The sequence below is a fragment of the Schistosoma haematobium genome, chromosome 1 (genome assembly GCF_000699445.3).
Source record: "Schistosoma haematobium chromosome 1, whole genome shotgun sequence".
NCBI classification, from domain to species: domain Eukaryota; kingdom Metazoa; phylum Platyhelminthes; class Trematoda; order Strigeidida; family Schistosomatidae; genus Schistosoma; species Schistosoma haematobium.
In genome coordinates this window covers 62,669,977-62,684,636 of record NC_067196.1, presented here as the reverse complement: position 1 = coordinate 62,684,636, position 14,660 = coordinate 62,669,977, and the positions used below count along the sequence as shown (strand labels likewise).

Below are 14,660 nucleotides of genomic sequence, written 5' to 3'. Positions count from 1 at the left end.
TATCTATCCCATAGTCCAGTACTTGTTATCCGCAGTAGAGTTTATCAATCTTTTGCCGTGATCTGAGACTTATGATGTCACAATTCAATAAGACGATAAGTACAATACTGGTAATCAAGCGGCTTAAGATAAGAATTATGAATGTGCTTTAGAGTATTTGTTCAACTTGAAACACTTCACTAGAACATTTATTATTAATAATTTAATAGCTATTAAAAATTTATTTGTATTCTTTACCATAACATGTCAATGAAAAACATTACTTTTTTTCTGTTTTTCGACCAATTCGTCTTATTGTAGCAAAACAATTCAGCTGGCAAAGCTTGTCGTTTTCTGTACTATGGAGACCGGAAGTAAGTTATTGTATGATAATCTAAGTTAGCGATACAGTACTATTTATTGTAAACTCAGATATTCACTCAGTGTCTTGTCTACGACGGGTCACCATGCTATTCATTTACGTTCTGCTCTCGTTACCATTGTCAATCACGCACAGGATGTCTATTATTTGCATTACTGATAAACAGTTAATTGAAATTTCATCAATCGAAATTTTAAAACACGATTAACTTGTAATACTTCTCGTAGTTCATTTCGTGATGTTTTATGTTTTGGAATATATTGAAATATTCAAAGAATTAATGATTCGATCTTGATATCTCGGTTAGTTAACTTTATATTCAAACTATTCAGACTTTACAATTATGCCAAGGGACTTCTATCATGCAATAAATTTGTCTAATCAACTCCTCTTTGTATGATCATCATAAAATTCATTGTCTTTAAATGAAACATAGTTTATTTATTTATTTAAACACATAATCATTGGTACAAGCAGGCTACTCCCCAAGCTTTTGACCTACAGGTCCAATCCACAAGGTAGTGGGGCAACGTAAGGAGATGCACTCCCATGGTAGCCGGTGACCAACAATTGGTTCAGACACTATTTATTCCTTCAGGATCCTAGAGCCCATGTACACCATTGGTTTAAATCAGGTTTCCCCATTTCTCCTAGGTGGACCATCAGTTTCCACCCACCCAGTTAAAGCGCCGAACGTCCCTGGCAGTGGCTGTATACGCGTGGCCATGTGAGAGCATTTCGAAGGGGAGAGCGGATTCTCTCTACCCTCATAGTATATTAATACAAAATGATATATATAGTCTTTGATATTAAATTTTTTCAGTGCTCCTTTAATTTATTTAGATAATAAATAGTTACTGTGTTAAGATCACAATCACAGTTCTTAAATTAAATTCTACTTCACACAATCATATATATATATATATATACATATATATATTGCTGTTCTTTTCTCTATTTTAGATATACTATCTACCTACAATTTTTCAATTTGTTCATGTTTTTTTGGTTAATCAATTTTGTCAAATCCTTAACACAAATGACTTTAGCAGGAACATTTGCTGAATACTACTTTTCGTCTCATAATCAAAAATCTTCGTCAAAATGTCCATTAATAACAAGTCTATTTCGATCAACCTTTTATCATACTGGTTCATTAGCATTTGGATCGTTTCTAATTGCTTTATTACAATGGCTACGTGTTACACTTGAATATATCAATGCAAAATTGAAGAAAGCTAATAATCCTGTTACAGATTTTCTCTTGAAATGTTTAAGTTGTTGTTTTTGGCTACTTGAGAAATTTCTAAGATTTCTTAATAGAAATGCTTTTATTATGGTAAGTTTCTATTTTCTAGTAATACACTTAGTGTTTTTGAAATGTAGTTCAATGAGTTTCAATTATATTACGTCCGTACTTATTCATGATTTTAAATCATGAACACATTAATATACATTCTCTTTTCTAATGTTCACATAATTAATGATCCTTTTGTCTTTCTTCCTATTCATTCGCTGTCAACTATGTCGATTTTAACTTGTGAAAACGTTTATGCGTGATTTACAATCTATTTATTATTTATTCGAAGTGATTTTTTTTTCAAACATATACATAGTTTACAATTTAGTGTGTAAATGTAATTTGCAAAATCTACATTCGGTCAGTAGTTTAAATGTTAAACATGAACCATAGGGCTAAATTTTAAAAGATAACGTTGTGATGACCATAGTTTACGAGTGTGATACAATACTAAAAGTTGCTTGTGAAAACGGTTGCAAAATAAATTTACTTAGATAACTCGACTTCATATATGTTTTTCTATACCCTCGTTCTACCTGTTCATATTAAGAACTATGTTATCATGTTTTGTTTTTATCGACCTATTTGATTATAGCACAAATATGTATATACACGAATAGGTTGTCAAACATTTCGAAAATACATTGATTTTAGCTTCTTAATCGACTTTGTATCTAAAACATATGGGTTAGTTTATTTATTTCAACACATAAACAATGGTACAAGGAGGCACCAAACACATATGCGCCACATAAATCATTCGATTTATGTGAGAGCTGGGATACTGCTCGGGTGCCCGAACTGAAGCAAGTGGTTTTCTTCGGGGGCCACACTGCGAGTCTTTGACCTAAGGGTTTAATCCACAAGACGGTGGGGCAGCGTAAGGAGATGCAGTCCCATGGTAGCTGGTGACCAACAATGGGTTCATACTCCATTTGTTTCTTTAGGACCCTGGAGCCCATGTGCACCATTAGTTTGAATCAGGGTTTCCCAACTCCCCTAGGTGGATCCACAGTATCCACTAACCCAGTTCAAGCTCCGGATATTCGTTTTTCGTCCTCTCAAATTCTCAAACAACACCTCTGCCACGAGAAGACAGTTAGTTGGACTACCCTGGTAATGGCTGTATACACGTGGCCATATGAGAGCATTTCGAAGAGAACTGACTTTCCCCAATCTCGGCCGTACCAGGGTTAGTTTTACTGCAGAATCCTTCGTATGATCGTCTAATTATGTTTTGCAAAAAATGGAAGAAGTTAACTGTAGTATATTTAGTAAACTAGCGATGCCAAAATTCATTGACCGGTATTGGATATTAACAGTTGTGATCATTCATTTTTAACAAATAAATATTATTGGATTGTAAATTGGAATATAGGTTTTCTGTGTTTTGTTTACATGTTGTGCATATTGTTTATCAGTGTAATCACAGAAAAATCGTTTGCAGCTAGAAAATTCTCCATTTTATCTGTTCATAACATTTTCTTGATTTATAAGTTCATTCTTACATTTATGATTACTGTGGCCTGTAAAATCTATAGTTAGTTTATGGTTTGTGTGTATTTTCTTTCATGTATGTACACGTTAGAATACCTTTTTCTTGCATACAGTGTAAACATTCTAAATAACTTTTAATGCACTGTTCGAGTCCATTTTTAACTTTTTGATACACAATTAAATGATTCAGCTTTCTACTCATTGAGATCAAAATATTAAAACGTGACTGATGAGTGTTAGTGACGTACATTTCATGTTTTGTACTGAAACCTTAAGATAATATTATACTCAGCAGTTACCGACAGTATATAGGGGTTTTTCTAGAACTATCTAATTGACGATTTAACATCCAATATTGTAGATAATTCTGTAGTTTGTCGTTTGATCACAAATAATAGATTGTTCTATGCTTTCATCCACATACTTTGTTGAAATTGCTACTGCGTTATTATGGATGTACAACAACTGTGAATTGATTATGAATTGAATATCGATTAATTGAATGTTTATTCTTATTTGGTTTACTAGAATCTAGAAAAGCTTTCAGATTTGATTTCGTGGATGAATTTTCCTTAACGTCACAATCAATAGGTGTTATTGAAAATCGGTTTATAATAATTTTTTTTGTATTTTCAAGTTTCTTTAATTGTTCCTAAACAGATACTTTACATACATATGAACTGTAAAACAGGGATTATTATTATCGGTATGCTTCACTGTAAAATATACAAAAGTAAACTTTCGAAGTGAAAATAATATTTATCTTAGTACATTTTTTTTTTCTTTATCTTTAAAAATCCCATTTAGATTGCTATCTATGGTCAAAGTTTTTGTTCAGCCTCTCGTTCAGCATTGTCTTTACTTGCGCGCAATGTAGTCAGGTACATGTATATGAACATAGTATATAAAATTTTTATTTAGAATAGATTATTCTATATAAGTTCAATATATCCACATGTTTTGCTATTTAAACCTGTTCAATATAGTTTTATTTTCTTATTTTAAAGAAACCATTTTTTGTTTAATGAATCTTTACTATTTCACTGTTTTGTCGTTTGTTTATATTTAGTGTCAATCACATTTATTTATTTATTTCATTTTGTAAATTATCTTTTAAAGCCATCTCCTGTAAATTGTAGAACAATGTTAGAAATTGTAAATGTTACCTGCTTTTTAAATAATATTTTTTCCCGAAATCTGTATTTACGATGTGTTCACTGTTTTACTATCGACTATGTAGGATAGGGGCTATGAAATATTTATCAATATAATTTATATATCATAACTATAGTTATATGTAATTGAAAAAGTCGAGAAATATGTACAGATTGTTACAGATCACTTTAAACTTCAGTTATTTTGAGTAGCTTGAACATTTAAACTATCTGTTCGTGACATGTAGATATTTCAACAAGTTATCTAATTTTGTTTGTTTTAATACGTTATTATGGTTATTAATCGCCTAACCTATTCAGGTGAGTTTCTGAAAGGTGTATAATCTTTCGTCGTACAAGTTACAAAAGACCCAATCAGAGATATCGTGGTTGTTGGCAATATGCTGCTAAAAGAATGTACATTATTTAGATGTCGATTTACTAAACTGCTAACTTCTAACTGGCGATCACTCAATATTTATCGTTAGGTTCGACCAAGAAGTATGAAACGGAAACTTGTTGAAATACTTTGTGCTGATAATTCTATGTTGTATTAAAAATATGATATTGAATAATGCTTATAATAGTAATAATCTGGCCGCTCATATTGGAATAACTAGTGTATGCTTTATTACTAAACACCTTTGTATTAACCGGTCACTTGTTTCAATAAATACAAATTAATTTCTAAGTAAAAATAATCAATTATTGTCTCATGTTTGAAACCCATTCAATCCTCAATTTGGTTAGTGAGAAACGTGTAGTTTATTGGCTGATTTCACAAATGATTACTTGTATGATTAGAGAAAAATTAAGATAATTCAGGGAAGAAAATTTTCTCGACGTTTGTTTTTTTTGCACTGGATGTGTGCAAAACTTAGGTGACCTATTGTTTATATATATATCCTTTCTGCTGAAAACTCATCTGCTGTATTTTCAAGGGAAACTTACTGTTTATTCTGAAATTGTTTCATTTTTTTTTTCATTCATAGCTTTTTCTCTTTGTAACAGTTTGATAACGACTCTCATACGTAGTTTTATCTCTTGTTTTTCTATGCATAGACTATTTGTGGTCGATAAAGTGACTGATTTTATTTTATTTATTGGAAAACTTGTTGTTGTCAGTATTGTTGGTAAGTGAACATATTTAAATTTTATGGGAACATGGCTAAATAATATTTGATTTGGGTTATTTTTTTACTGTACTATAACATTATACTATTGGTTCATTTTAAGGTTTAATAAGGACATTTCCTATACAGTTTTGTATAAGCGGTGTCTGTAATGACAATTTTACATAATACTTACTTTTTTGAATAAAAGTAAAGAGAATTCAGCGAAGAAAATGTTTTCACCGAAATGACAATGGGTTATTTCACCTAACTGTTTTGTTCTATCAATAGTAAAGATGCGAGAATGATAAGGTATAAATCTGATTGGTATATTTCTTGAGAATGTGTTCAAAAAAAAAACTTCTATTTGACATATTCTAAAAAAAAAATTAATTGTTGTTGATATCCTTCAGAAATCAGTTATTGGTTAGTTTGGTTATGAAAGATAAATAGTATTCATAATGATCATTAATACTTGAATCCGACTTTACCGAATAAAGATTTCACTACTTAAGCTGATTATAATAAATCAACCTTGGGATCTGTTAAAAAAAGTTGTTAAAAACTTAACCAATAACAATACTATACAAATTTCTGTCGAAAATAATTGTTGTATTTTTATAGTTGACCTTTATTTCATTCTTCGTGGTGGCCTTGTTTGGTCACCCGAATGTTTATCATCGTTAAGCGTAAGTGATTTCTACTATGACAATTCAAAATTTTATATAATGTCTTCTGTGTATTAGCATGCTGTCAAGTCTCATTTAAAAATTTCTATGTTACGCGTATCATGCATGGATCTCACACAGTAATTTTTTGTGTTGTATTCATTGTTAGTTTATAAAATGCTAAATTTGAGACTTCATACCATGGTTTGTATCATTGTACAGTAATGGTTACTATCAATTCACAATGTTGTCTAAACTAATTCATTTAATCCATTCATTCTCTGGTGGATATGAAGAATAATACCATTAAGATTGTATGTAACCATTTCAACTATTAATATTTCTTCTTGTGTTACTAGTTATTTTTTCCTGTTGTTTGCCATCTAAAATGGATCATAATTTTTTTGAATTCAGGTGGTATGGCTTATGTCTATTTGGAAGGTATATTGTTCAAAGGGAATGACTTTCTAAGTGACGCGTTTACTTCTAATCTTCATTATGCATTCGTGCCATTGGGTGTAAGTTACATCTTATTATTGTATTTGTTTATAGTTTCACTTTCTTATTTTTGATGTACTTTTAAATACTGCATGTTTATTTCATCTTTTAATCGGTTCAAGATTTCTTTCATCATGACATGACGAATGTTTTCATTGTTCTTTTCTTTCATGAATTCATACATAACACTGAGTTATTTTGTACATTTGTTGTATGTTGTATTGCTTGTTCGAATTTGGGTTTAGACAATAATTTCAAAGTTGCTGTATACTTGACATTTTGGCGGAGTTATGTTCTCTGAACTAGATGGTTTGGTCGTGGAGCTTCCATCGTCCTTCTAAACAACAACATCAGCACGAAATTCAGGTAGAAGTGAAGTATTCGAATTTCTCCGCGTGTGGCTCACAGCCTGTTTTATAGACGTCCATCTTGATTGGTTATTGTTGACATTTAACCTATCATTGTTTGCTCCTTTATTTTGATTATATCTCCCATTTGTTTGATTTTCGGTCCTATATTTGTCCATAATTATTATGATTGGTTAATAAATTGAATCTATTTCAGTGTGCTTGTTGATTGTAGATTAGCCTAAGTGCCAAGCTTCTAAAAATTCTCTGGTGTTTTTAGAATTACCTGTATTCGAGATCTCAATATTTTCTCAATCGAATGTATGTTCACAGTTGTTTACATGGATTGTTATAAGCAAGGATATGTCATGACGTTTGGCCGCAAATCAATGTTTGTTCAAGCGAAAATGAACAGGGCATCCTTTTTGTCTACCGAAATCATTCACCTGATCTACAAACCTCTACTTGACATTTTTTAAAGCAAAATAAGATGTATTCATACATGTTCAGTCAGTCACTCATATGGACAATTTAGAACCTAGCATAAATGTGTATTAGCTCACGATGTTATACCACATCAATACAGCTTGAAGAAATGAACAAGATTACTAGTAAGATCGTTCATATATTAATAGCATCTGTGATAGCGAGAAAGGCTAAACATTTAAAAAATTAGTTCGGAAAGAAGAGATGAAATATTTTACCTCATTGCTTAGAGGAAGGTAACGCAGGAATAGAGCTGCGCGAGTATGAAAATACACGTCAGGTAATCATAAAATAAAAAAACTTAATTAGTATTTTGACTAAAAATAGGTTGTTCAAAGTGGTTTAGGGGGGATTACGAAATCCTTTCTGGCATATTCTTTGATTTATGATGAATCATTACTTTTTGTTCCAAGAGGTTATAATACATTATAGACCTAAATTTAAGGAAATTGTTATGTCGCGTACGTAATGTACACTATCTATCTTGATATATTATTTATTTCATTTAGTTTACTGTAAAACGTGTTCCATATTCTTTTTGTTATACATTTTTAGATTATCATACTTGCATCTTACCTTGTGGCGTCATTATTCTCAAGTGTTTTTGAAATGGGTGTCGATACAATATTTCTTTGCTTTTGTAAGCACTTAATAACATTCTTTATATTCTTAATTATTGTTTGGTTGCATCTTGTTACATGATTCCTTAGTTCATTAGTGTAATTATATAGTTTGGCCTTAAAAACTAAAATAGGCGAGGATATTTCTCATTTAGTTAATTTCTGGATTTTCATCTTCGGTTGTTGAAAAAAACCTTGACATTTGTCAATGTAAATTAGTTATTGTGTAGTCAAGTTCACTGGTTTCCTGTCTATCATCATATATTCACAACAATATCAAGTATTTAGTATCATAATAATGTCTTTCAAAATTACGTTGCAAATATTCTTATATAAGCCCCTCTAACCCAATACTTTCGTGTGGTGACTCCACAACTACCGTAATAATGCGTAATATTTTCGCATATTATTTTGAATTTTTGATAATGTTTGTTTTCTTAGACAAGTTGGTAAATAGTCATTGCTTAGTGAATTCCATCAAAGTATTACAATTTCACTCTAACTGGTGTGTTATTCATAAAGCTAAACCGATAACATAAAACTTCTACTTTCATTGATAAATAATCTTATCAGCAATATATTTTCCCAATATTATTTCCTTGTTTCTGTGCAGTAAAACATATGGAAAGCAATGAAAAAACTGATGAAAATCCATACTATATGAGTACTTAATATAATTCTTTATATTTTTAACCAATTTTGGTATTATACTTAATCCCCCGATAAACTTAAACAAGGCAGGAACAATGTGATCGACAGGATAAATTGAATTCATTGTGTTTCAGTACTTCTCATCAGTTGCGAAGAGCCCTAAATTACAGTTTTAACATACTTTATTTCGTTTACATAAAGTAAACTAAAGTATGTTAACAATTTGTTTATTATCATACTACTAATTGTAGTATCAAACTGTTCGTAACTGACGAGAAGCCTTCAGAAAGAATAAATTCATTTTATTTTTCAGGTCTCCTTGTTATTTCTCTTTAAACATTTCAATCTGTTTAGTTGCTTTTTTGTCACACAATTTCCTACATCACATCTCAATCATCATGTAACTGTTTTGTTTTAGCCGAATGTATTGACCAGATATGTATTTCCTCTTAATTCAGGAACATAAGTGTTTCTACTGATTCTAGGGGGGATTGGATTCTTTCTGTTTAGGGATTTTCTGGTTGCTTCTGTCATTTCTAAATAAAACAAATAATCCGTCACCATGATGGAAGCCTTCTAGTCGGATGTGCAAAGTCGAGTCTCAGTTTTTCAGAGCTATCATCTATATTGGCTGTTGGTTTTTCGCTTTACGTGTTGTCTCGGTTATAGCTTTAGGGTTAATATTTTCTTCCTAACTCTCTTCCGTTAGTATGTTGTTCAGGTCTTTTCTCGTTGATATGCAGTACTCAAAACACATTATCCTGTATCTACAAGATTCGGTTAAATTGCTTTGGAAATCACTTCTCATCCTTCAGAAAGAAATGTTTTATCAAATTAACTTGTGTCATTATCTAGTTCGATCATTAGATGCAAAGTGGTTGCATATATTTGTCACTTCAAGAATCTTAGGATTCTCATCATCTTTGATAAAATAGTTGTTGACAATAAGTTCGTTTGATATATTACAATGTGAACAGATTATTTTGAACTCAAATATACGATCTAATTATCTAGTGTAAATATTAGAATTAAATTATAACTAATAAGTTACTCTGTTAGTTTCATCAATAAATAATCATTATTACATTTTCTCAATTTTATTTTACTTCATTATTTTTTGTATAGTGGAAGATTTAGAAAAGAATGATGGATCTGCTGAAAGACCATATTATATGAGTAAAAATCTTATGAATATTTTAGGAAAACGAAATGCTCAATTACCACAAATTAAACAAGCTATTTAATATTATTTTTGTTCAATGTGCCTTCATTACACGTCATAGTTTCTTTTATTGTTTGTTTTGTTTTGTTTTTAATTTTGCACAAAATATTTGTTTAAAAAAATTACAAATAGAAATACAATCAATCCTATTTCATTTGCATTTTCTTTTCCCGCCAAACATTATTGACTTGCTTTATCACAATCTCTTACGTAATATTCACTCACCGTTTTATTTGTTTAGGTACGATAATTTATCAGAAATAATCTTTTGTTCCCTCCTTGGTTTTTCTTCCCAGGAACTCACATTGTTATTATTATTATATTATTTTGCTTAAAATTTGTTATGCAAGTTTTTTTCGCCTTTTTTTAATCTAAAAATAAACGTTTGTTTTACTGATCTGTTTATGTTTTATGATACTGATTGATATGAATAGTTAGGGATCATTGTTATCCAAATAGTGGATGATCTTTTCAATTTTACAAAAAAACGGTGTTGACTATTCGGAGTGTTCTTTTTTTTTTTAAAACACCTTTAATAATGTACATTCTTTTATTTCATAGAAAAAGGAAAGCGTTTATAAGATTGTGGTTGTAATGTAGCATTGTATAAACTGATAATGATTATGTTGTAATCTGTCAAAGAAGTTTCTAGAATTGGGCTCATATAATTCGTGTAACCCAGACGTAATAACTAATTTCTCATGATCGTTTGTAGACTAGGTAAATTTAATTGATATGAATTGGTCACATTTTTAATGAAATCACTTATCGGAAATAATATAGAAATATAATCATAACTTATTATTTAAATAGAAAATTACTGTCTGCTATTAAAAAAAAACAGAAGTGGTATATCATTTTCGAGACTACAAATCTTTAAGTTCTCAGTCAAATTTAATACATCCATATTTTCATTATGTTTGACACACTGATTATCGTGACAATCCAAAATAGTCATACAACCTTTGTGAAGACTATCTCATCATTATTATTTGATATTACTTAAACGTTATTATGTAAATATATGATTGCATTTTAATCGAAACGTATATGAAAACTAATTAACTTACTGTAAGTACTTATATCTAAAATAAGTCAAAAAAAAATTATAGTATCTAGTTTTATTCTACAGTGTTGTGAGTGTATTAAATTTTTACTCTAATGAGTAGCAATTAAATTTCTATGAAAAATTAACGTTCATACACTTCAGGTTCATACTTATAATCGACAATTTTAGCTTACTTACAAGTAGTATAAAATAGGTAAAAGCATTTTATACCTAACCTTGCTATTCAACAGATCTTTGTCAAATACACAATCTTAGATAAAATAGTTAAATCTTCGTTATGACACTGTTCAATATTAAATAAGATATACTATGGGGAATTTTTTGAGGTAGGGAATAATAGAGGAAAGCACACCATTTTCGCGATACTTCCGTGTAGTTATCTGCAGTTATGATAGACATTTATATGATAGTACCTTTTTCTGGTAGTTATTATTATCGTTATTATTTGTAATATACAGGTAGGAGTTTCTATATTTTATTTCCAAATCACTAATTACAAATACATATGTATATCTGAATGTTATATCATTCATTTTGTTAACCATTTACTTCTAGTTATCTTACGTATGTGATTTGATGATGGCTTACTTCTGATTTATGCTTGGTCAGTTTTTTTTATTGTAGCTAACTGCTTTTATCTTCTAAGTGAATGTTGTTATTATGTATTGTTATTCTTACATAAATGCTGAATGTGCTGCTAATTTCTGTAACATTTAAACAAATTGTGTCTCAAGAATTCTCGATGATCACATAGTTATCTAAATGTTCAACTGTACTTAAGATATATGTTAGATAAACATTGTGTTGGACTCATTTGTTTTATTGAATGGGTATGTTTTAATTTACTCACTTTCATGAATCGCTGACATGAATTATTTTTTCATATTATTTTGTAATTGTTGTTTGAAGCAACTAAACTGTCTTAAATTACACACAAAAGGGTTTCGATTTCGTTGTTTACCATTTTTACAAATTATATATGCTTGTCAAATATGAAGAACTGTTTAGTGTATGGGGGTAAACTGTGTTAAATACACCCCTATATAACTTAATTTTATTTGATCTTTAAATGTGTCATTCTAATCTGGTTACGTTCTTTGTATAACCTTGTATGCAAATACATTTCCCTTACGTATATTATCATGTATGTAAACTGTTCTCGTATATGTCTGTTTCCTTACTTCACCATATATTTTGGATTATCGTAAACGCTAGAAGTGCCTTTACGGTCTCCACCTATCTCTTCTTGTACTGTGGTCTTATGAAAACACTAGATAGATTTTTTCAAAACAACTGGCTGGTTCTCAGATATGTTTGTATGTCTTAAAAAGCATAGGGCTATCGAGCGTAACGGATCAGATATAAGAGTTAGATATCGTAGTGAATCAATATTTCATGACAGGTGCACAAATAACTATGATTTTGGGTAAAATTATAGGAACTTTGGTTAAAAGCCATTAATGAGTACAAGACATTTCTTTTCAATCAGTTCGTAAGAGCATCTTAAAATGAAAGTATCCCTTGCATTTTGCATTATGACACATTCATAATTGACTCTAAAGCCATCACAAACGTTTCTAGTAGTATTTTTGTGAACAATGATAAATGGTTCAGAAGTCAGGTATGTGACTAGTAAATCTATACAATCTATTTGACTTATCTCAAAACTAGTAAAGCTGTAACCTCCCTTTAAGTCTTGAATAGATACAGAGTAGACTGCAAACCCAGATGCAATAAGATTGAACCAAACCCCTTTTAGGACGTGGAGAATAAAACAACCAAGTCTTCAAAATACGAAATAAACGATCTTTTACATCTACTGATTCAGTCCAATTTGCGAAAATACCTAGTTAAGGGATTCGTGATTTCTTATCATTAATAAAAATATCTCACGCTAAATCACTGAATAGATTATTTTATTAAATCTTGGGGACTGGAATGGTTTTCTGCTATTCTGTGAAATAAAATCACTTCCATTTTTTGATGCATTGATGAGTATACCCATAAAACGCTTGTGAATATATCCCGTTTCAGTGGTGAAACTATTTGGAAAAGAAGCTTTTGATCATCGGTTGTATTGGACATATTTAATAAACAACCGTTCCTTCAGATATTTTATACAAGCAGTGCCGCTGGTTACCTAGATCTGTTTAAATATTATTGATATGAAGGGACATTCAGAAGTAGCAAAAGGTCAATCGGTGGCAATCAGAAGTGACCCAAATATCATGTGCATTCCATCGGGGTCAATGGGTCGATTTTCTGAGGATATATATATATATATATATATATATATATATATCACAACAATTATCTGTCCAATTCAGTAGGTCATTAGCAAACCCAACATATATCTATGGGACTTTTATCACAGCAATTTTACCGTTGTTGTTCTGTGTTCCCTGCTTACGTTTTCCTTTCCACAGTTGTAAATTAATATAATTGTGCGGTAATGGCACTGTCATTGCCCCTAGAGACTATTCATACTTCCACTGGTTCCAAACTCCTGTCTCACGTTATTCTTATCTTTGTGACAAGCGTCCTCCCGAAACAAACTATGGACCACATGTTTTCAAACAATTTAACCATATGTTTTTATATTTTATGTGTTACGTTACGTTCTGTATCAGCCTGATCATTCCTCTAAATTTGCTTCCATCTTGTTATTATTTTCAAAATATAATCTCCTTATCATCTTCCTCTCTGAATTAATGAGTGAAATATACGCGTCCGACTTATTTTATCTCGTTAGCGCTAACAAACATTAGCCAGAGAATACACACGATGTTAGTAAGGATTTATATTTCATGAGTACCCCACGCATCATTCACTGGAATCAGAATGAGGATATGACGTCTTACTAAAAATGATAGACTTAAGAAATATATAATAATACAGGTATGTAAATCGAGAACAGTTCATTTTAAATATAACTTGCATAAATGAGTGAGGATTATTAATACGAACATAATATATTGATTAGAAGCGTTAGGGATTCAACTGCATTCTAAGAAGACCTATATTTTGTTACAGGTAGACTATTATTTGATGAGTTTAGTTAGTCAATAATTTTGAAAAAAGACACCACACATAAGTCTTAAACTGGACTATAATTTATGCGCATAAATCTAAACATATTAAGTTATATCGTCTAATATATGGATGTTTGAATATGACTAGTATATCTTACTGATATACTCATATAACACAGCAAACAACATATAAACCATTCATTTAATTCGGAAAACTGAATTTATTTTATGGATTTGTTTATAATTCTTAGGAAGATGATTCGATTCACTATTGCCATAATAGTTTAATATGCGTTGTCATTCTATCAATGTCTACTTGAAAGAATGTGAATAAGTGCCTTTTGTTTTGAATAACCTGACTTCTATGTATAACCTGGTTTAATTGATTTATGTATAAAACCATGTTCTATCGCGTGATAGCTATCAGTTTTCAAAGAACGTATCTAAGAGACAGAGGGTATACTTATGGAATTATATACTTCTCAGAAAGTGGATGACTTGTGTGTTATATATGTTATGAGGAAACTTATTATATGGTATTGAATGTGTATCAGTGTAGGGGCAAAACGTTCGAATATTAACAGTCACCTTTATCATCTAGAAATATTCTTGAGCACTACACATTTAGTTTGTTGTTGTTACA

At 30.4% G+C, this 14,660-nt stretch overlaps 1 protein-coding gene across 3 annotated transcripts in view; it reads left to right on the top strand.

Moving 5' to 3' along the window:
• The window catches only part of MS3_00001814 (uncharacterized protein), a 44,917-nt gene extending 31,686 nt beyond the window's left edge, over positions 1 to 13,231 (top strand). The window contains exons 14-21 of one of the 3 annotated variants that reach the window (XM_051209313.1): positions 301 to 353; positions 1,325 to 1,700; positions 3,966 to 4,039; positions 5,375 to 5,445; positions 6,049 to 6,113; positions 6,507 to 6,610; positions 7,979 to 8,063; positions 9,820 to 10,313. In XM_051209313.1, the coding sequence (XP_051074756.1) occupies positions 301 to 353; positions 1,325 to 1,700; positions 3,966 to 4,039; positions 5,375 to 5,445; positions 6,049 to 6,113; positions 6,507 to 6,563 (696 nt within the window). In that variant the 3' untranslated portion in view covers positions 6,564 to 6,610; positions 7,979 to 8,063; positions 9,820 to 10,313. Of the gene's footprint in view, positions 1 to 300; positions 354 to 1,324; positions 1,701 to 3,965 lie in introns of all 3 variants that reach the window. The other 2 variants (XM_051209311.1, XM_051209312.1) reach the window with 2 other exon arrangements.
• Positions 13,232 to 14,660: the final 1,429 nt, after the last annotated feature.